The sequence below is a fragment of the Callithrix jacchus genome, chromosome 11 (assembly GCF_049354715.1).
Source record: "Callithrix jacchus isolate 240 chromosome 11, calJac240_pri, whole genome shotgun sequence".
Taxonomy (NCBI): Eukaryota; Metazoa; Chordata; class Mammalia; order Primates; family Cebidae; genus Callithrix; species Callithrix jacchus.
In genome coordinates, this window is record NC_133512.1 from 29,527,137 (window position 1) to 29,551,505 (window position 24,369).

Below are 24,369 nucleotides of genomic sequence, written 5' to 3' on the forward strand. Positions count from 1 at the left end.
TGTCTCTCAGACTGTTTTGAACCTAGCCTCTAGCAGCAGACTCATCCTGTTATTTATTTTTCTATTTTTAATTAGAGGAACACAGTGACATGAAAAATATTAACTTTCATCTCCATACTTGAGAAAAGACAAGAATTCAGACCTCAATCAAAAAAAGCTTCCTGAGAGCCGGCACTCATTCACGCTGGTTTTGTATCTGATGCACTTTTCATTCAGTCTGAAGCTCAATGGGTATGAAACCCAACGAAGTGAACCAAGAGAAGGACGTCGTCCAGACATGTTGAAACGCTTGTGGGTGACTGTTCGGGCCTTTGTGTTCTGTGGCTCCTGTGAGAAGCCTCTGTCTCAGGCAGGCTCCAAACTGCCAACTCAACCAAGCAAATAATAATTATTCCTAATGGCAATAATAATTATGGAATGCAGTGGCCCCAATATAAGGCTGGTTGTCTGTGGTTTCAGGTGGGGTAGCCAAAGTCTCACACACTCTTTTTACAAAAATCTCTCTTTCTGTGACACACATGCGTGTGCACACGTGCGCGTGCACACACACACCCCCATGCACACACTTGCCAAATGAGATTTCAACATACTCACTCCTCTGGTTCTCTGCAAAGTGCCTGACTACAGAGCTGTGCTAAGTAAGTAGCAGTTATCCACACAGTGTGTGCATCCGGTGGGGGGATTGGAACACATCTAGTAATTGACACCACACACCCGATCACACACACCCCCTTCATCTTCCTTTTGATTAAAAGTCTTTAACTTTCTCTGATTTCAGACTTTCATTTCATCAGATTTTTATCTGGATGTACCTGGTCTGTAAAATTCCTCAGTCGCCTCTAACAATATGAAGTATAGTTGGATTATTTTTAATTAATTATTTCACTGTTTCAGAAAGTCTGTGATTTGGAATATGAATCTATAGGTTGCATTTTGTTTCGTTTTGGCATTAAAAATATACACGGACTCAGCATGGGGCTTTGGAAAGACTTCAGAATTAGACCGCTTTCACCGAGTTTGCAGGTTCATCCAGCAGGTTTCCCTTCCGCAACCCAAACAATACTGGAATGGAATCCGCTTCTACTCCATTTACCTTCTCTTTAATCTAGCACTGTACTGCCTATCTCTCTAAATATGCAATTTGCGCATGACTTTTAAGAAAAAATGAGATGAAGTGACACGCTAAGCAGAGATCCCCAAGAGTCTGTAAAATGCTTAGCCTCCTGCCCCTACAGATTCTAAGAATGTCATTGCTCATCTGACAAGTGTTCAACAGTTCAGTGATTCAGGGATGGGTATTTGCTCTTCCAGGTTCCAATAATCATTATGAATATTCATGTAGAAAACGTTCATGCGTTCCATAGACTAAAAATAATACACTGGAGATTAGCTGTAAAGTGCTGTGTGTTTGGCTTGTGAATTACCATCGCTGGACCAAGATACGATGGGTATGTGATTATTCAGGAAGTCATTTCTAGCATTTCAAAGATGTTTGGGGCCATCTGTTCTCTGCAAAGGTCTGTGACCCTGCAAAAGCAAACCAAGCACATTCCATCATGGCACTACCCAGTGCTCACAAGGGTCCTATCATTTTACAGACTTTACTGGCCTAATCATCAGCCAAAATGCACTTTGCCAAAGGGGGAAAGACTATAAAACTCCAAATTCCTTTCAATGTGTCTGGTACCATTAAGAATGTTTATTACTCTACAGGAACTTTTAGTTGATATTTGCCAAAAGCACAACATACCTGGCAAATGCGAATGTATGCGTTTTGGAGAATTCTTCTTCAGTCTTTACTAGACTGCCTGCTAAATGCGAATGTATGCGTTTTGGAGAATTCTTCCTCAGCAGTCTATGTCAGCCAAGTAGTGTTGCTGTAGGGTGCGAGCCATGATAAGGAAGGAAACACACTTGTTCCTAAGAGCTTGTTTCAAAATTATTGGGAATTTGAGCGAGGAGAAGGCATTTATTAGACAACTTAGTTTCATTCTTTGTTTTTGTAAGATGGAAAAGTCAGGCCCCCAGCAAGGTAAAGAAGCCTGTTCAAAGTCCAGATCTCATGCATGGTACAGTCAGAGCCACCAGCCTTGGCTTTCCATCCCTAGAGCAATGGTGTCGCACTGCCTCATGAAATAGGATTCCATCTGTATATAGCAGAATCTTAATATCAAGGATTCCCTTTACATTCAAAACTCGAGGCCAAATTGGATGCTTATGTGTTAGTCTCATTCAACCAAAGGTAAAATGCTAATGCTGTTTATATAATCTTTAAATTCCCATTAGAAAGGATATAAAAGATGATTGTGGAGAAAATTTATTTGGTGTAATACAAATGAAAAATACATAGTAGAGAACCTGTGGAATGAGCTATCTTTTGAATCTCAAAGTATCTGATTACATGAATATATGATACACACAAAGGGCACCATAGGCTATCTCCAAATTTCTAGATTAACGGTTCTCTTTTAATTCAGAATCCATCAAACAGTTCAGACAAGAGTTATTTACATTTGATGAGACATACGGTATTCTAGAATATAAAAACTCTAAATATCTGAAATGTCCACTGGGACACTGCCCTGTTACTTGGACATGCTCAAACTTCAAAAAAGCAAAGTGTGCTTCCAGTTCCAAAGTACCAGCTCTGAATTACCAGGTTCAAGTCAAGTTTCTCCTAACACGCTCAGTTTGCACAGAGCACTGCACACTAATCATTTCCCCGTGTCAATACTCTTTTTGGTATTCTTCAGTAAACAGTTATACTCGGTCCTGGGACTCTCTCTAAACACCGCAGGCCATGTGAACCTGCTAGGTTTTCATTCTTGCTTCTGGATTTGTGAACAGGAAATGCTGAGCCAATCTTGATGTAGAAACTATAACGTACAGAAAAGAGCAGCTAATTTTTGCAATTTGCATTATAGGAGACTATATACTCTCCAGCTCAAATATTAACTTACATGGTGCCTTATCCAAGGCTTACACAGAGGAAGACACTAACCAGTGATATGAGATAAAGCTTTGCTTTAGGTCTTCCACAAAACAGTTGCCCTAATAATAATAATTCCAGCATATAAGGCAGGCAACCACATTTTCCCATAGGACTGTGTCTGGCAAAATCATCATCCAGATCTCTTGCGTTGGACTTCTTTTACATTGTTTACTATTTTAGGTGTTTTTCTAGTTAAGCCTCCAAAACTAAGCCACTGTTAGCAAAGTGAGAATAAAAGAAACATTTCCTGATAAGATTACTTCAAGAGAGGAAACTATACCTGGTCATGCACTGAGCACCTGAAGAAGTGACTTTACTAAGTAGTTTATAACTTTAAATTAGTTATGAGATCATTAACATTTTAGTGCTGAAAAGAACTTTGAGAATGTTCTAGTGGTACCTCCCCAGTTTACAGGTGAGAAAAGTTAAACTTGGGCAAATTAAGTTTCTTGGGAACTGTGGGATAGTGTGTGGAGTAGGCGGTCTGGATTTGAGTTCTGGCTCTGGCCATTATCACTCTGACCTGGGGCAGGTCACTTAACCTCTAAACCTTACTTTATTCAACTGCAGAATGGTTGTATCAATTCCCAGGTAACAGAATTATGCATGTTAAACTAGTAGGGATGAGCCTTGTAACCAACACCTGACAAAGAGAAGAGGTTTCTGTTATTTACCTAAGAGTTAAGCCTAGAAGTCAAGTCTCTCTAACTTCATATGTTAGGACCCCTAACTTGTATTGCCTTTTACTGCCATCTCTGCCCAAAACCTCTTCTGTCCTCACTCTCTGGGAATGGTGAACCTATCTAGGAGGTCAGATAATCTAGAGCTTCTGCCAGACTTGGCTCCTGGAGGAAAACAAACCAAAAGAGAGAATAAATTTGAGACAGAAAAGAAGTAGGGAATGAGAATTTTGGAGCTGAGACTGACTCAATTAATTGGCTAACCCCTTTTTATGTACGTGAAGGAAACCAGGCCTGGGGAAGCTAAGCGCTTGGCCAAGGCTGGAAACCTTTTAAATGGCAGACCCTGAATGTCTAAAACCTGTGACCTCTGAACCCACGACAATGCTTTTCCTTAACTCCCCTCTGACCTGACATGGTTTTGCTCCGAGCAAGCTCTTGTCTTCCAGGCATATCTTTTCAATATGCTGCACAAAAGAACAAGTGTCTAGATTTACTGTAAGCACAGAAAGGATGATCCCAGGCTAGCTGCTGTAGAAGCAGTCCCTCACTAGTGACTGTCTTTTCCAAAAATAGAAGACAGGAAATGCACACCAAGACACTTAGAGGGAAGCTTCAGGAACTCTGAGATTCTGCCAGATTCTGTGTGGAAGCTCCAGAAATGAAGTCTTCCTCTAAGAGGAGCTCATGGGCAAAGTCACCTGTCCCCTCAGGTACTGGAACAAATCTGGAGGCTGAACTGCATCTGGGCAGGGAATAGAGGTCTTCCTGCAAGCTAAGAAGCCAAATATAGAGCAACCAAATGTTGGAGACAAAGCCGTTCACTTCTGTGATGCTTTGGTTTTCTTACACATGAGGGGAGGAAGTGTTTGACACTGTAACCAGATAGACTGAGCAATGGCTAACTCCAGTGCATAGAGGATTCTCCCTGTCTCAGGCATGGTCATGCGTCTCCCACGGCACTGGTATTGCCAAGTTCAGGAGCATGGGAAAACGTGCTTTTGAGTCCAATAGACTTACACTCAAAACTCTGTTTATCTCACTGGCTGGGTGACTTTGGACAAGTTACTTTCCTTCTTGGAGCAATAATATTGGGGTAAATAAGAGACACCTCTCTGAGCTATTGAAGCATTACGGGAAATAACATGCAAAGCTAGCTCAGTGCCTGGCACATAATAGATACTGAATACATATTAGCTTCCTTCCTCTTCTTTTGTGTCAGTATCAAGTTCCTTTCTAACAAAGGGCTTGAGCCATCGCAGAGTTACCCCTGATTTTCTCTCCCAAGTAGGGTGGCCTTGCTGTGTTCCAGATAGGAAGCTGAGACAACACTAAGACACAATGCTTGCCTGAGGAATCACAGGCAAGAACCAGATTCGGAGATGAGAGCTGGGGTATTTTTCTGCCTCTTGGAATACCCAGCCATGTGTTCCCATGTTCTGGCTCTACCCCCTTCATCTGACCACAATACCAGTGGTGTTACAACTTTTGAATGTTAAGAAACATTATATTTCCTCAAGTATCAGTACTTAATGTTTCGTTCCACACATAAAACCCTGTGAGTGGAAGGCGGCTGGCCCCCTTGTCAGAGGTAATTTCTCAAGGCTCCGCATGGGATTTAACGGGAGCCATATGGTTAAATCTGTCAACCCTCCCAGAAAGCATCCCCCGGAAGGGCCCTCATAAATGTTCTTGGGGCTGTGAAAGATCCAGCAACTTTCCAATAATAAAGCTATGTTCATAGCTGTGATATTCAGCAAAACACAAAGCAGGAAATAATGGCTTCTGGTCTGCATTACTCAAAGGGGCTTCAAGTTGTCCTGGCTAAGGGCTGAGAACTAGTGACAAGCCGGGACCTGCTGCCCCACTGCCTCCATCAGGAAGGAGGCTAGCCTGAATGTCCCCACATTAGCCCATGGTAGATGGTGACACTCTTACTCATGCTCCGTTTCATTCAAGGAGCTTTAGAAAATGCTTAAAATTGGATTCAAACACGTGTGCGTTGACAGGGCAAACACATTCTTAACCTGTAAGCTGCTTTGTTATTTAGGTCTTCTTTAAACCATGACCTTCGATGATGTTATCATTTACCACCTTCTCTACTGTTCTTTCCCCCACCCCCTGCAACAATGACAGAAACCCCTCAAATCTATTAGCATTCCCATCTTGATGTAACACTGGGCAGGATTGTTAACCCACACAGCAAAGGTACCCGACTCTCCCCAACAGAGAAAAGCAGGACTGCTTCTGCCACCAACAAGTTTTGAAATGCAATCGGCTTTTCTTTTCATTGTCATTTTGCTTTGGTTGCTTGTTTTCCTTGGTTACATCCATCGAACTACTTCTAATATTCTGCGTGACATAGTGTCTGGGATTGCAAAGAGAAAAGGGACAAAAGGGCATGGAAAAGGTGAGAGCAGGTACAATTTAGAAGTCTTGGCACCTTTTTATCTTTACATAAAACAAGATTTACTTCTACAATATTTTATATAAATTTCTTGCTAAGTTTTACGTCTCTATTGTCTAGGTACAGCCTATGCAAATAGGGCTTATAACCAAATGCCTAAGCTACACATCATGAGGGACTGTATGTTCCAGGGTTAAAACTGGTGTAAAGTTAGGGAGAGTATTTTTTATAGACCTGTCTTCATATATGCATTCTGTTGAACATATTCCCAAGTTTCCTGATACAGCTGGCCAGTCCGTTCTCCACATTTGTCTATCCTGATGCTAGATATATTTGGCCAGCGCCCTACAAAGAAGTAAAGGGTAAGAAAAAAATGTGTAGAACAGTTTGGCAGTGTCTCCCATAACCTGTCAGGACTCTGTACTCATGTCCATTGGAGAAGTCCAAACTCCATATTATCTTCATCGCTCTCCTGAAGAATTGCTGAGTGCCAATTATCTAGTATCACTTATCCCATAAGGAAGAATTAACTTAGTTAAGAAAGCTGGGATCCATTAAGATTAGAGCCACCTACTCAACTAATTATTGACTCCTACAAAAATGTCTTAGAGGATAAAAAACTGACACGCACAGAGTGAGTGAACTTCCAATAGCGCTACCTACTTGCCCGCCATTTTCCCATGCTTTGCTGACTTGATCCTGAATTAATGAGCCTGTTGCATGATAGCTAATAAAAATGACTAGAGGAGAGATACGGTTTGGATTCCGCCACATATTTGGTTCAAGGCAGAATCGATTTTATCTCTATTTAACACATGCTTGCTTTCTGTCTCACTTGTCTTCTCCACAGCTCCCTCTTTTTTCCATCTGGGAAACTTATCTCTGAAAATGCTACCATCAATCAGCCAAAGACACTCTTCCCGACAGAGCGTCTGCCAGTTTGACTAAGCACAAGTAGTCACTAGTTTGGGGATGCCTCCCACTCTCCCTATAGCTCTGGGTTTTCTAGCCTGCTCAACCACACAAGAGCAATTTGAGGTATTTATATTTACCTCTGGTTTCTGAGGTAATGGCACTTCTTTCACAGAACCGGGCATCAGGTATGGTACGGGTCGCTATGCTGCGGAATGGAAGTAGCACATATTGTGTGTCTAATGTCCCTTTGAACATACTGCTTTGGATTTTTGCATTTGTACTCATTTTGGTCTGGCTTGGCTCAGTGCCTGTTCCAAATGCATGAAAATCAAATGCTTACAAGGATGCCTACCCTTTGTCCCCAAACCCCCGTGATAACTGACACTACTCCCATTTTCAAGTCGATAGCTCTCTCAATACCTTCAAGCCTCAAAGCTTGAATTTTGCAGTGCGAGAAGAGGGAGACAGAAAAGATCGAGAACATGGGGTTGTCTGCAGCAGCCAAGCACTGCTAAAAGGGAAGGGAAGGGGGGAAGCAAGAGCCAGGCGGGCCCCTCTCCCACAAAGTCTCAGCCCTGAACACACCCGCTGGCTGTAGCACAAGAGCTCTGTGCGTGGGCACAGGTGGGTCCCAGCCTTTCTGGCTGGATGCAGCTTAAGCGCTGAGCCTGAATGGAGACTTTCATTGCTGTTTGCTGTTTTTGTTGGCCAGTAGCCATGGCAAACATTTGCAGGTGGCTTGGCCAGATTTTGACACTTAAATATTTGAGGTTGTGATAAAAATCAGAATATTACTACAATATGGTTCTGTGCAGCCTCAAAAAAAAAAAAAGTTAAAAAAAAAAAAGCTATCTGCAATTTCAAATGCTCATTTAAAGACACAGTCTCCAGAGGGAACTCATGTTTTCAAATAAGTACTCATTTCCTCTTTCCTGAGAGAAATAAAAGAGTCAACCATCCCCAAATGTTACCACCTAGAGTTCCATACTGAATCTACTGGTGAGATGGGTTGGGTTATTTCTTGCTGAGTCTCCAGAATCATCTGGGCAAGGTTTTAGATGGAGAAAAATGGAAAAGACAAGATATGTAGGTTTGAATCAACATGGCAAACACACCAGGAAGGAATCTCAAGAAAAGAAATAGCCTCCCTCAGGCTTGGCAATGAGATAGTGTCCTAAAAGTGACAATTATCTCCTAGGACACACCAGGAGTGACACGCATCACCCCAGGCTGGAGAATAAATGGGAAGATGGAGTGTGTCCAAAAGGCATCTATTTTAGAGAAACAGCCACCTCCATCCAGGCATGGTGACACAGCCTACAAATGTCACCCAAATGTACAGTCCGGGGCCAGCTGGATAAATTATTGACACAGTCAGCACTCATCTTAAACTTTAGTGCTAGCCCTTAAAAGATTGTTTCATAAAGACCAGCTTTGTGCTAACAATGCCTGAATACGAAGGGCCTCGAAAAGGGTAGTTGGTGGGGGTTGGTGGGGGGGGGGGAGAGGGAGGCAGGAGAACTCCAGGGGGGAAGGAATGCTGTGAAACTGCTAGTAAACTCTAGCACATTTTATGTTTTTTCCCCTTGAAAGGAAAATAAAATAATTATAATTAGCTGGCCTCACTGTGAATTGTCTGCTGAAAGCCAAGCCACTTGGGAGAAATCCCTGGAGATTTAGATGCTGTCTTTAATGAATCCACCCCACCTTCTCAGCATACTATGGGTTCTCGATTTAGATAGCAGCAACATTTGCTCTCATGGTCGTTTGCAAAGAAAGGAAATTTTTAGCAGAGACACTTGCAAACCTAGCACTGGCTTCTTTCAACAAAGTCAAGCATTCAAAGGGCCAGGTTAATATTCTGTTTCTTGAACAGAAAATCAAGCGCACTCACAGCAAACTTACAATGTGGTCATTACTCATAACTCTTTTTTCTTAAGGTGGGTCTTTACGTGTCACAGCCCATGCTGGTAAGTTGAAAATGTGAGACAAAGTGCCCCTTCTGGAGCATCCTAGGGAGGAATAAGTGGTCATATGCCAGGGTCTGGAAGTCTTTTTTTTTTTTTTTTTTTTTTTTGAGATGGAGTCTCGATCTGGCGCCAGGCTGGAACACAGTGTCGCAATCTCGGCTCACTGCAACCTCCACCTCCTGGGTTCAAGCCATTCTCCTGCCTCAGCCTCAGGAGTAGCTGAGATCACAGGCACTCGCCACCACACCTGGCTAACTTTTGTATCTTTAGTAGAGACGGATTTTAACCATGTTGGCCAGGATGGTCTTGATCTCCTGACCTTGTGATCCACCCGCCTCGACCTCCCAAAGTGCTGGGACTACAGGCATGAGCCACTGCATCCATTCCGAGGGTCTGGAATTCTTCTAACACCAAAAAAAACAAGAGGGGAAAGACACACTGACAAATTGTGGAGCTGCGTCTAATTTTTTAGTGACCACATCTGATATCCAACTGAAAATTCAAACTGAATGTTGATGCACGTATCAAACACAGCAAGCGCCCCTTCTCACTTTAAAAAGAGAATTCCGGGAGCACAGAGCAGCCAGCTCTCAGCAGCCAGCAAGAGAACTTTATCATAGTTCTTTGGCTTAAAGTTATTACCTTTTCTTCCTAAGAACCCATGTGCTCTTAAATCTTTTATTTCATCTTTACTCTCTTGAGGTTGGAAAGAACAGTCACCATCCTCATTCTGGGGATGAGGAAGCTGGGCCAGAGTCTGCGTTTCTGAGAAGCTCCCTGGAAATGCCCTGACTGTGGATCCTCAATCCACACTTGCCATAGCAAGGGGTTAGAGCTAACGCAGGACACAGAAGAGGACGCACACTCTTTCCATCACATGGCATGGTGCGTCGGGTTCAGGAACAGGATCTCTCTACCAACTTTTCCTCAATGCCTCAGTAGTGTCTATTTGCATAAATGAGAGGGAGGGGCTTTTCTTTGCTTTGTCTACTCCAGGAATCGGTATGGGTCAACATAGAGAAGGGGAGGGCTGATATGGAGGTAGCAAAGAGAAGGAAAAGCAGTAAAGAATGAGCAGAGGGCAGGACGACTATGGAAATATGGTAGTCCCCCTTATCTGTAGTTTTGCTTTCTGCAATTTCAGTTAACCATGGTCCAAAAATATTAAAAGGAAAATTCCAGAAATAAACAATTCACAAGTTTTAAATTGCTCACCATTCTGAGTAGCATGATGAAACTTCATGCGTCCCAAGCCATCCCCGCAGGATGTGAATCATGCCCCTGTCCACCGTGTCCACGCTGTAGACACACCCCACCCAGTAGTCACTTAATGGCTATCTCAGTTATCAGATGGAAAAAACATATTATACGCAGGGTTTGATACTGTCCGCGCTTTCAAGTATCCACTGGGCAGCTTTTATCTCTCACACGCGAGGAGGGGTTGCTGTACACAGGAGACACTGCAGATGAGTGTGGCAGCTCGCAGGAAGGGAAGGGCACACTTGCTGGAGACAAGGCTGAGCTGGTAGAGCATTCCCTCCACTATGTCAAGCATGTGTTCGGCACACTATACTCTGGTCTCCATAACAACCATGGTTTTTCCCACAGTCATCTTAAAGTTCACAAATCTTGTTCGAAGAAATGATGACACAGAATGACTTGCTCCTTACCCCACCCCTACCACCCAAAGTCCAGGGTCAAAACAGCTTCTACCAAGTGGAGACGCCTCCCTTCTCCCATCAAAAGCATGACTCTGAGCTCTAGCCAATATCACACCAGCCAGAAAAACCAACCAATCTGAGCACCAGAAACCAGGAGAAAGTCCAGAAACATTTCCTGAGCTTCAGCCAGGACCCAGGGGCAGCCAAGGAGGGCTCCTTACCCGATCTGGCGGTTGGTGGAAGGTGCCTGAGTGATGACGGAGCTGGACTGGGGTGACGGCATGGCTTGCTGAATCACAACGCTGGTGTCGTGGTTGGGCAGCCGAGCGCTGCTAAGCTGGTGAGTTCCGGGCCCCGTCATGGCCCCACCAACTGCATTATGCATCGAGATATTCTGCCCAGAGAAGACACAGGGGAAAGGTCAGGAGGAGTCAATGTTTTCATTCTACTCTCAAGCTCTCAAAGGCCAAAACTGGGAATCTGGTGGTGTCAACTATAGAGAGAGTTATGGCTTCCGGCAAGCCATGGGCCCATTCATCTTGTCATAATATACAGCTACAAAGAGATGAAAAATAACTACTCGCCCTTAGCATAAAACACGTGAGAAAATACCTTAAAGTTTCCTTATCACTCTGCTGCCACCCTGATGTGGGGTTTGCATCAGAGATGTTTAGTGCCTGCCTTCTCTGACTTGGAGGATGATTATCAGATTTGAAAATGATTTTTGTGGTAAGAGCATAATACAGTGATTTCGTGAATAGTCATTTTGCATCTTGCTTTGCATGGAAAGCATACTGTCTTTCTTTATTTTTTTAAATTTGTACTCCTATAAGAGTGGCCAATCATATATATTTTTTTAAGAAAACGCTACCATTCCAAATCATAATCTCAGGACTCAGGACACAAGCTCAACAATCTATGGAATGAGGATGGATGACTGGAATACATGACAAGGTGTCTGAGATCCAATGATCAGAGCAAGAGTTGCCGCTTCCTGCTGCATGTTCATAAAATCCATCTCTCACAATGCGTGGAGTAATGGAAACACAGCACCGTGATCAAGAGTCTAGTTACTTGTTCCCTGTCTTTTCCTCTGGAACATAGGATGTTTGTATTCGCAACTCTACCCTGTGGTGCCTGGACCATAGTAGACATTCAATAGATGTATATTAATAGCATTAATGAACCAGTGAAAGAACAAATGAAATGCCTGAGTCATTTACAGGGCCTGATATCATGTATTTATTTCTGATTACTTCGAATGAAGGCTTATTTGTTTTAAATTCAAAAGTAAGTAAAGTATATAAGATAAAACTGGTTTAAAAGATAGCTCTTCATAGCAAAGAAAGTTACTGGGACAACCAGAGAAAATTCACACTGAGCAGAGAGGGCTGATCAACACATTGGGACTGAAAGGTGAGAAAGAAACTTAGAACCCAGTAAAGAAAGAGAAAGTGGCATACTGTTTACGTCTGTAATGCCAGCACTTTGAGAGGTTGAGATGGGAGGATGGGTGGAAAACAGGAGTTCAAGGCTGCAGTAAGCCAGGATCGTCCCTGTACACTCCACATTCCAGCCTGAGGGACAGAGTAAGAATCTGTCTCTGAAAAGGAAAGAAAAAAGAAAAGGAAAAAAAAAAAGAGGAGAGGGGAGGAGAGGGGAGGAGAGGGGAGGGGAGGGGAGGGTGAGGGGAGGAGGGGAGAGGGGAGGGGAGGAGAGAGAGGGATGGGAAGGGGGAGGGGAGGGAAAGGATGGGGGAGGGGAAAGGGGACGGGGAGGGGAGGGAGAGAAAGAGAAAGTGTGTGGCCAAACAAAGTAATAGCTAAGGGCAAGAAGTAAGTCTCTATAAATGGCAAGGTACAGCTCTTCAGCCTAGAAGGTTGTGGAAATTTAAGAGGTCTGTTGGACAATGGGTCGAAGATGGGAGGGGAAAAAATGGAGTGTCATTAGCAATTTACGAAAGGAAAAATATGTATCTGTCTGCACTTTGGTGTTAGCAAAGAAAAAATAAATGTTACCCAGGAGAACTAGAAGTGGTCCTTTGAAGTTCTTCTGCAAAGAGAAGGATTTCCTGCACTATGTGTTAACGATGGTGATAACATATACAGTATTTGGGGTGGCTGTGTCCATCACATTGCACCTTTCCCAGGTTTCTGATTTCTAAATCCTGACCACACAGTTTGCCAGGAGTCCAGATGGAAACTGGGCACCCAGCTTAGACTGTGAGCCTACTGTGTCATCGTGGGACCCCAAAGGCAGGAACAGACTTACATATACACACAGGCCAAAGACTTCTCTTATACACTGGAAAGTTTTTCTGACGTGGGAAATTACCGTGGTTGGGTAAAGTAAGATGAAAGGAAATGGCGATCTGTGGCAGTGCAGGGACGCACTTTAGTTCTTTTTATAGGATCTAGAGATTTAAAGAATTGGACTAAAAATGATAATGGAAATAAAGAAAATTGTGTTATTTCTTTTAAAAGAGAACCATAACAAACTTATTTTTCTGAGTCTTAATGAGGTCAGAAACTTTGGGTATTATTTTGTCCATTGTTAAGTTCAAAGAGACTTAAAGTTTCTCATCGTGTTTATAGTCACCTACTCTGTCAATAATGGTTCCAAGGCACAGAACCATTTTTGACTCTCCTTTTAGAATTACTTCCATTGTGCTGTGTTACCAGAGGCTGCCACTGACGCTATACAATTTAATTTTTAAGATCACAATTTTTAAATTCACAAAAAAGAATCTAAAAACATATGGACTCTCCTCAAATTATCCTGGATGTCTCTTTTCCGTCACCCTCTTAGGCAGTCCCCAAGTTCTACAAGTTTAACTAAGCATCCTTCATCTCTTCCAATCTTTCCATCCATCCTTTCACCAACCTACACCCAGCTGCCATCGTCTTCTATCCTTGTCTAGACAATGATCTCCTAACTGGTCTCCTTCATGCATTCTAGATATTTCCTACCCTCATCCTAACCATGCTCAGTTCCAGCATAGGCCCTTGCCCTGCCTCCACCTTCAGACCTCAGAGTCAATCACCATGTAGGCAAGCCTTTCCTGCCCACACCCTCCCATGTGATGGGCACCATGTCCTTTTCCTTTACAGTACAATGGTTTACAATTGTTTTTGATTGCTTGATTGATAGCTGCTTCTCCCCTGGACTGTAAGCCCAATGAGAGAAAGAAGTAAATTCGATTTTACTCCCCATCGTGTCTCCATCAGAATATTTCATATTATGAAATATTACCTTTTTGTTCCCTGGTCAATTTTTGAGAGTGCTAATGTCCTGTCTGTCGACATTGTTATCTGCAAGTATGCAATAATGCAGTTTGAGATATTAAGATACTTGTTAAGTTATGGTTCAATTATGGGCTGGGGAAATAGAGAGGATCGGAATTATGAAGAAACACCATGAGCCTTGTATATGATAAAAAGTAAAACCTTGTTAAAAATATTAAAGAGTCCATTGAAGGAAGACGCTGAGAGTTGAGCTTCCAATCTTAGAGCACTTTGGCTCAAGTGCTGATGACCACCATTCTTTACATCCACCATGGAAAAAGACAAGGAAAACTGACTTATGCTGCAGCACAAAGAAGAGGCTTAATTCTTCAGAGTAAAATATGTTAAATAAGAGAAAGAAGTAACCCCCTCCCCCCAAAAAAGCTTAAGAATCTTCTCTGAGAATTACCAAAATGAATACAAATCACTATCTAAGATTCTAACCAACACTCTCCTGTATCAACACTGTACTGCCATCCCTTCACGTCTGTGATCTCTACCAGAAATGGAAAAGGCTCCCGAAAGACATATTCTAACTCTTCTATAATCTCTTCTCTACCCAATGCATAAAATCTGCAAATTCTCCAGTCTTCTTCTCCCAGACCCGAAGAGTAATTTCAAAACATTTTGGAAAAATAAACAACCCAGCAAAAGTATTCTCATTTCACATTAAGAGAAGGTGATTTTTTTTTTCTTTAAGCATTACGTAGTAACTCAAACACGAAATTACTTTCTGAGTTCACATTGTCCCAATTACGAGTTCAAAACCTAACTTCATCGATAAAAGAATAGCATTTTACCTCTGGATAAATTAAATCTCCAATTGCAAAAACACAAAGAGTGACTCTATCTTGCAGAGTCATTTCTGACAGTACAGGTGGGTAGATGTGAAGCTGTTGAAACAATGTCACCAAACTAGTGGATGGATGCCAACATGCAGGGAAGGGCCAGAGGTGTTCCTCGAAGCTCAGCCTTCGGCCTTTTCTTGTTCAACCTTTTTTTAACAACAGCTTGGATAAAGATGTAAAAATCATGCTTGTCAAATCTGCAGTTGACGCAAAATTGGGAGGCATAGCTAATGTTCTGGATAGCAGAATCAGGTTTTACTTGAGCCAACTGTGTGATCTGGCCTCCAAAAATGCTAACATAAATCTAGGTTGCTTTAGGAGAAGTGAAACGTTCAGACCTAGAGAAGTAATCATTCCACCGTAGAGTACATTGGATTGACCACATTTGGTCACCACATTTTAAGGAGGAAATTGACAAATAAGTGTGAATGAAAGCAATGAAGGCATCGAAAATGTATCACAGGAAGAACAGAGAAGAATCAGAGAATATTGAGTCTGAAGAGGAGACTTAAAGGATCATGCTAACTGCTTTAAAATAGCTGCAAGATTAGATATAACCTATGTTGTTCCAGAGGACGTAATTTCTTTCTTTCTTTTTTTTTTTTTTGAGATGAAGTCATGTTCTATTGCCCAGGCCAGAGTGCAGTGGCACGGTGGCCTTGGCTCACTGCAACCTCTATCTCCTGGGTTCAAGTGATTCTCCTGCCTCAGCCTCCCGAGTAGCTGGGACTACAAGTAATGTGCCACCATGCCTGGCTGATTTTAGTATTTTTAGTATAGTCACGGTTTCACTGTGTTGGCGAGGCTGGTCTTCAACTCCTGACCTTGTGATCTACCTGCCTCGGCCTCCCAAAGTGCTGGGATGACAGGTGTGAGCCACCGTGCCTGGCCAGAGGGCATAATTTTAATAATGGAATCATATGATAAAAGTCAATAATAATTACAGTTTGGGTACCTCTATTGAAAAAGGCAAGATGGTAGATACTTTATAAACCATATCTCTAGTCTTCACAATAACCCTTTGAGGTAGGCATTACTGTCCTTATTTCAAGATAAGAAAAAGAGTAAAACTCTTCACCATCACCAATACCATGCCACTTACCTCTGGCCACCCTCACTCCTAATGGGGTGATACTTTCAAGGTACACATATGACCTTCAGTCAGAACAAATGTACTAATATGTAGAGATACCAAAAGACACCACAAGCTGCCTGTAACGTACTTATCTTCCTGGCACGGGAGTTAAGCCAGGATGAGTGGCCATTTGTCAGAGATGTCACCAAAAGGATTCCTGCATCAGGAGGGAGATAGTACCAGATGACCTCCAAGGTCTTTTCTATTGCTAAGATTCTCTCATTTAGGATACTTGGTTCGTGCTTTGGCTCAGATGTTTCCAAATGATTGGTAACGTGTAATAATGTTGAAAATATACAGGCTTGTGAGTTAAGAGGTCTGTTCTAGTTCAGTTTGCCTACCCCTCCTTGTAACCATGTAACCTGGATGAATCATTCAACCTCGCTGGGCTCAGCAGCCTCATCATTAAAGGAGAGGGCTGGACCACATGGTCTTCATGATCTTTTCTAGCTCTGACACTCCACAGTCTCTTCCTATGTTACATTTTATGAGACACGAAATACCCAAACAGACTTTCTAGACTCTGATTCATGGACCTACAAACGTTGATTTTTCTCCATAACCATAAGCTTTTGTAGAAGTGAGCCTTCCAAAAATTATAGCTTTCTGCCAAACCCCAAGGGATCACGATTCAAGAAACAGATATAACACAAAGTACAATCTCCCAACCACCAAAGATGAAAGCTCCGCTTTAAACAAACAATCTTCACCGAAATTTCTCCCTCTTTGATTCACATTTCTCAGCATGTCCTTTTAAGTTCTTCCTTTCCTCAAGTATCTTGGGATGCTTTGCTCTCCATTCATTATTGTTCTGAGACAAAAGGGTGTGAATGAAATGAGAAGCAGGGGAGTAATGAGTCTTGATTGCATACTCCTGAGCTTGAGGTAGAGTGGTAATTGTCTTTCTGCATGCATGGGCTTGGAATACAAAATGCAAAACAACAATCCCATCTACATAAACATTCATCCATGTTCTTAAAAATAACTGTAATTTCGGGGTGTGGTAATAAAGGACGAAGGGAATGGACCACAACTCAAAGTGAAGGTTGGAGCACACAGGCAAAATGATGTTGATTCCCGTAAGGTCTCGGAACGTTATCTGCAAATCTAGATTCCAGCCAACTGCCACAGTGTGGAGACTTTATGGGCTTTTCCATAAAGAGCCAGGGTCATCTTAACTCGCATTTACAAGTTGCATTGTGCAATCTTAGAGTTGTCTGCATCTTAATGATGCCTGGGCAGTTATGAAGACTTTCAGAAGTTCCCAGATGTAAACATCCCTGAACTGCATCCAAAAGATATGCAAGACATTCACAGAATAACAAAGGTTCTAGCCCTCTGGAAGCTACTAAGCTTTCTGGAGGTATAGAAAGGAGGCTAGAGAGTCCTGACTCCCCTGTTTGGCACTCTCCAGCTATCTATCAGGACAGGTATTTTTTGGATCTTACTAAGAGGACAGGCTGCCCCATGACCAAGGAAACAGTGAGGTATCAGAGGAGACATGGAGTGGGGAGAGCACCAGGGACCATGCAGGCCACCTCCTCACACTCCTAGATTCTCTGCAGCACAATCACACAGGCCAAGGTGGATGACACAAGGTACAAAACCATCTCAGGTCACCTCTTCAGAAGGGAGAGGAAACCACAGGGGCTATGGAAACTCTAGCTTTGATATACACATTTGAATTCTGCTTTTTCACTAAAAAAAATGAGCCAGGCATGGTGGCACATACCTGTGATCCCATGTACCTGAGAAGCTGAGGCAGAAGGATTGCCTGAGCCTAGGAGGTTGAGGCTGTAGCGGGCCGTGATGGCAACACTGCACTCCAACCTGGGCAAAAGAGTGAGACCCTGTCTTGAAGTTCGTTCATTCATTCATGCATTCATTCATCCATTTTGCTTTTTTCAGTTTGCTACTTATCTCTGACAAATTCCAAGAGGTACCAGAGTAAAAAAGAAAAACAGAACCACTAGAATGGGCCAGACCCAGGATCAAGTTTGCGTCAGCTCCAGAGTGTCTGGGGCACATAATTCAAGTTCTCTAAGCCATACCTTCCTCATCTTCAAAATGGAGATAATCATCTAAAGGACAGGATTAGTATCAGAATCATGTGAGATGACAGATGTCCCAGCACAGTGTCTGACAACAAAAATGTACTTCTTTCCTTTTAGTAAAGTCCAGAACATGAGGCTCAAAGACAGCACGTACGGTCTGGTGGCTGTTCCCCATGACTGATGTTAATATTAATAATGGCTAACCCTGATACAGCATTACTGGATGTCAGAAAACTCATTTAACCCTTATCATCCATCTAGAAGGTATGTATATAGTTACCAGCCCTATACAGATGAGGCCATGAAGGCAAAGAGAGGTTAACTGACTTGGACAAAATCACACAGCCAATAAGGGGGAAAGCTCAGCTCCAGGCAGTTTGGCTTCAGACTCTTAACCAGGCTCATCACCACTAAGTCCTACTGCTTCTATTAGTCTTGTTGTACAAATCTGTGTGTGTGTGTGTGTGTGGAAAGTGACATGGCAAAAAATAAGATATGCCTGCTCTCCTTACAATGGGCATTATAAATCAGTGATTAATTAATATTGGTATGTGGTCTGAGAATTATATAGTAGTCTATCTGGCATACCCCTAATTTGAGTCAATGTCATCACCACCACCTTCACCGCTAGAAAAGCTTGGATATACACCCTGAGTTCATTTCAAAATTGCTGATCCCTGCCCCTTATCTTAAAGTCATGCTGCACGCACAGGCAGCTTCCCTCTGACTTGAAGGAAGACGTTGCAGTAGGTAGAGAGGCAGCTTGCACACTGATACCATCATCGGTAGCCTCAGACCCCTCACCATTCCCAGAAGCAGACAACCTCCATACGGGAGGTTCTAGACTTGAGTTTGTAGGATTCTGAGCAGCAATACCCACCCAGCTTGCTGAGGCTCCTGTCCAATCCCCAGAACTCTTTCATTCTTTCTAATACTGGGTTTGAGGCAATGGAGCCCTGAACCATCCCTGTAAGTGTTTTATAGCTATTCATTTAATCCTGTAGTAAAATACTCAAGACAATAAATACCTTCTCAGGTGCCACCCTTGACTGTGAGAAACGGTTTCCAGGTGTCTCTCAAAGAAAGATTCTTACCCATCCTCATCAGTTTCTTAATGCCTGGGACTGTCCATGTTACTATCTTGGTTGTCTTAGCTAAATATAATCTTATGGGTTAAAAGGAGCCCAACGGGCTCTACTTTATTCAGGTTGCCGTAATCGAGATGGAGCAAATTTCTGTGACTGATGTATCCACCAAACTCCTGGGCATTAGAAACTGGTCTCATGCCATTAAAAATGACATCACTGGCCAGGCTGGTGGCTTATGCCTGTAATCCCAGCACTTTGGGAGGCTGGGGCAGGCAGAGCACCTGAGGTCAGGAGTTATAGACCAGCTTGGCCAACATGGTGAAGCTCTGTCTCTACTAAAAAATACAAAAATTAGCCAGGTGTCGTGGTGGGTGCCTGTAGTCCCAGCTACTCAGGAGGCTGAGGCAGGGAGAATTGCTTGAACCTGGGAGGCGAAGGTTGCAGTGAGCCAAGATCACACCACTGCACTTCAGCCTGGGCAACACAGTGAGACACCAACTAAAAAAAAAAAAAAAGAAAGAAAGAAACAAAAGACAACATAACTGTACTCACTGTTCTTACAGCAGAAAAAGTGCTGTGTTCACCTGAAAATAATCAGTGCCTGCCTCCAAGCCGTGTGCTTGGTAGATAGCAATGGATTCAACTACTCTGCAAATAAATGAATGATGTGTGATCTTGCATAAGCTTATAGCTTCCCTGTACTTCAGTTTTCTCAATTGTTAGAGACAATTCTATCTGATACAGTTTTTGTAAAGACTAAATTAGGTAATATAAGCAGTGTTTAACGCAATGTTGGACACATTAACTGTCCAATAAATGTTAGCAGCCATTATTCTAATTATCTTTATTCTCATTATCATTACTATCAATGCTTATACCAGATCTCTACCAGATAGTATCAGCTAACTACTCCTTGGTCCTCCACCTTATCCCACACACATTGCCTTTAAAGCTCTTAGAAACACTGGCATACATATTATTTTTAAGGTCAGTCTTCCTCTAGCTATCAACACTTTGATGATGGGGACAGGGTCTGATTTGCTATGATTATACTCAGGGCCTAATACAATGCCCATCACATAGATGTTTGCTGAGTGAATATATAGAACAGTACAACGAGTGCTGTGGAATGAGAGAAAGTCACGTCAGCACTCTTCTTACTACAGTGAGCCTCCAAATGAGAGGGAATGTGAAAAGTAAGGAAGAGAAGGGATGAAAAACACATCATCCTTTTCAGAAGGTGTCTGAAAAATACCTTCATACACACACACACACACACACACACACTCTCTCTGTGCTTTCTGTGGAAGCAAAGAAAGACGTGTTGCCGAGAGCTGATGATACCGCGTTTTGAATGGCAAAGGGCTCGTCAGCAGGTCTGTGTTTTCACCTAAACTCCATCAGTAAACACATGATCTTGCTTAACTTCTCCAGTCTGTCGATTTTGTCTTCATGATTCCCACATCTGCCTTGCCTCTTCTTTGCCATCCCACTAGCTTTAGAGATCTATCACCTCCTGTCCTGATCATACAGTTGTTTCCTACTGATAAAGGAGCCTGGCTCCTGGCTTCCAATCCTTTTGGTCCCTCCCAGAACACTCCAGACCCTGTTCTCCAATTAATTGATGTAATTCAGCACCTTCCTAATGCCACTCCCCAGCCCTGAAACCTGCTATAGCTCCCCATTGTCATCAGGCAAAGCCCACACTTAAGGTGGGCTTCTATTTCCAGCCTCATCTCCTACCACTATCCCCTGTGCAAACCCTAAACTTCACCCACACTGGTCTATTCATTATACAACTCGTGACTTCAAATCTTCACCTTCATATTTTTGCCTGTACATGCCCCAAGCCTAGAATTTCCTCTCCTTCTCTCTGCCTAGCTAAATCCTATCCTGTAAGCAACAAATTTATTGATTGATTGATGACATTTTCTCAAGTACAAAATGAGGATAGTGTACCCTTCTTCCTTTGACCTGCAAAGATACAGCGATGGTTTGAAAAGAGCTTTAGTGACATACATATTATCTTACAACCCTGCTGTTCTCTGCTCTGACATCCTCTCACTGTTAGAATGATTCCCTTCCTCTCTCCTTTTCAGGTTCATCTTAAATGTCGCCTCCCTAACTAAAGGTATTCCATGTGTTTTCTTCCACTTCAGCACCCCAAGCCTTTCATCTATTGTGTGTTTCACAATGTGCAATTGTTCTTACTACTATTTCCAGTTCACTATGCAATACGTTCCAGGAAGAAAGGAACATAGCCTCTCTTGTCTTCTCTTCTATCGCTAGCACCTAGCTCAGTGCCTGGCACAGAACTAAATGACTACTGGTTAGATAAATGAAGTGCGATGTTTGAGGTGTTGAAATGTTGAAATGTGTCTAAAGAACAACTGATACACAATTTCTTCTTGTTTAAGTCAGGCACGCAGTCATCTTAAGCCTGAGATCCTAATATAGAAATATAATATTGGCCGCATGGTGACTCACGCCTGTAATCCTAGCAATTTGGGAGGCTGAGGTGGGTGGATTCCCTGAGCTCAGAAGTTTGCAACCAGCCTGGGCAACATGGTGAAATCCCATCACTACTAAAATACAAAAAAATTAGCTGGGTGTGTTGACATGTACCTATAGTTCCAGCTACTCAGGAGGCTAAGGCAGGAGAATTACTTGAACCAGGGAGGCAGAGGATACAGTGAGCCGAGATCATGCCACTGCACTCCAACCTGGGCGACAGAGTGAGTCCCTGTCTCAAAAAAAAAAAAAAAAAAAACCATTTGCTGATTTGAGTCATCCTAAGTCATATCAATATGCAGAGGCCAGCACACAGCTTAACAGTCTCCTCAGTGTGCCATGTGTCTTGTCAATCACAGCCAGTGATGGATGTGAGGGTCCTTCCAAGTCAATGGAAAACCTACAGGAAAAAGCAAAGTGACTAGAAACAAGGGAGGAAAGCTGTCCCCAGGCAGGTGTGGGGAAGATAAACAGACAGCAACAATGACGTTGCTAAGTTCTCACACCTGTGCAGTGTAGGAGAAGACAGGATATTTAAAATCACGAAAGGGGCACGGAGCATGCAGAGAAATGCTGAGCATTTGCACACTGAGAATCTAGCCTGGCGGTGCAAGAGGCAAATGGCCCATTCTAGAATTACTAAACAAACGTCTCTCCCTTCCTTACCAGAAATTTGCAAAGTTACTAAAAATAAGACATGTATAAAACTACCACAAGGATGCTGAAGGGTCTACTTCTTCAGCATTTCAAAGAGACTCCAATGCATACCTACTTAATGACCAGAAGTATAAATGGAGCACTCTCTGGAAAGCTGCTAATGATATATTACAGATCTGAGAAGAGACCCGCCTTTGCCTTTCCCTTGCCCAAGCCCCCCTTTCTCAGCTCCTGTCTCTCCTGGCCAAAAGAGCTAGAGGGTAGGGCTGGCTAAGATGAAATTGCTTGAAAACTCCCTCGCCTGGAGCACTGGTTGGGCACCTGCATTCTGGAATAGTTGGCAAATTATACTCTTAACATAAAATAGAAATGCTATCTTCAGTGGAAGGAAAATGTGCTACAAGCTAGACTTTCTCCTCCAGAACAATAGAGAAAAGAGGTGCTTGCTGCTTCATTTCACTTCTGGTAGAACCTGTCAGGTATCTCTTCATGAATGGCCTTGCATTGTAAATTGTCTAGTACTTGCGCATGTAAGTTGCTGCTCTGCTGTTTTAACGATCAGTATTAATTTAGTCGCCTATTTCTACCTGGGAAGTGGTTGTTTTACTAGGGAATGAGTACCTTTGAATCACCATTGCTTCCAACCAAACTTAATCATCTTTACCAGTATTTCTTTTTTCTTAAAGCAAAAACCAAACGAAGAAATCCAACAGAGAAACTTGAAGAGAGGCCTAGTCTGTCTTATTTGATGACATCTGAATTTAGAGATGATATTTTTCTCTTGATCAAAGCAAACGAACAGAATTTGTTATGTGGCACAGGGGATACACTGGCCACGACTTGGCATGACAGGGCCCAAAGAAGCTTCTGGAAATCCTGTCTGAATATTAAAAGCAAACTTCATCAATTTCTCCTAGCACAACTTGGGTTCTCCAGATCCTTAGGGGTTACTAGTGCAATAGGAGTCACTGAGATAGTTTCCATTTTTAACAGTTCCTGCCCGGTACTCCAGAGACCTGCATGCTATCGCCCCTCACCACTGTGATTTCATTTCCCGCCACTCTACTTCATCACCCTGTTGCTGCTGCAGACTCATGAGGACCGCCTTGATACTCTGCAAACACACAGGAGTCTTGGCACCAGCTCTTCCCCTAAACTGGAAGGCTTCTTCCCACGTATTCCTAGTTCCTTCCCTCACCTCTTCCAAGTGTTTCCTTAAATGTTACCTTCCAATGAGGCTCACATATGAGGCCTGGCCACTTGATCAGAAATTATAGCTCTGCCTCCTTGAAACCATTTTTCCCTTTACTTAGTCCCTTACTTTATCTATCCTTTCCCATTCATGACGTCCTCCCTTACTTACTCTAATCCAGAAGCACAAGACCATTTCTGATCCTTATTCTTCAAAAAGAATTCAAAAACAAACAATAAACAGAAAACCTAATAGTTCTATTTTTTCCTTAATTGTCAACGATCTCTCTTATGACTTCTTTCTCTGGGATCTCGAATCTTTAAAATACTTCTTTAAAAGTCATAAATTCATTTTCCTGTGCAATCCCCTGCCTTGTAAAGCTATCCCATTCCTTAATTTCTAAAATTTCATTTCAACTCATTGGACCATGAGACTCCACTGTTTCTCAGTATTGCTAAAATGGCAGTCAAACAGAAAGGAAGTGACGCTTTAGTCTGAGAACACTGCACACAAACGCACAATTTCAATTAGAGAGTTTCACTACTTTAACATCTGGGTCCTAGTAGGAAACAGCTAGTACCTTCAAACTGAGTAACGTGAGGAGCATTTAATATAGAGACTTTTTGCAAAGGTGGGAACAGATTGTAGGAAAGCCACAGACAGTGTAACACCCTGGGGCCAGTTTCAGCAGGGAGCTGTTAGCATCCCTAGGCCTACAAGAGTAAGAGAAGGAAGAGGTTACCAGCACTCAGAGAGAGGAAGCCGGGGAAAAGTCAGCAAGACCAGAGGAGAAGAGAGAACCATGTGGGGAGAAGGCGCCTGGCCAGCTGTGGCTCCTGGTCAAAGAAAGCAGTCAACCAAAGGAGCTAGGAGAATAGGTGCCCAGTCTCTCCCTGCTTCCTTCCCGGAGCCTGAAGTGATGCCTCCATGGCCATAGACCCAAACAGAATAGGAAAACATCAGTTAAAGGTGCTC

At 42.8% G+C, this 24,369-nt stretch overlaps 1 protein-coding gene across 7 annotated transcripts in view; it reads right to left on the reverse strand.

The window, feature by feature from the left end:
- The window catches only part of CREB5 (cAMP responsive element binding protein 5), a 416,669-nt gene that overhangs the window by 238,715 nt on the left and 153,585 nt on the right, over nucleotides 1–24,369 (reverse strand). For all 7 annotated transcript variants that reach the window (XM_017975230.4, XM_078342509.1, XM_035253540.3 and 4 more), the window contains one exon: nucleotides 10,847–11,019. In XM_017975230.4, the coding sequence (XP_017830719.1) occupies nucleotides 10,847–11,019 (173 nt within the window). The remainder of the gene's footprint in view (nucleotides 1–10,846; nucleotides 11,020–24,369) is intronic.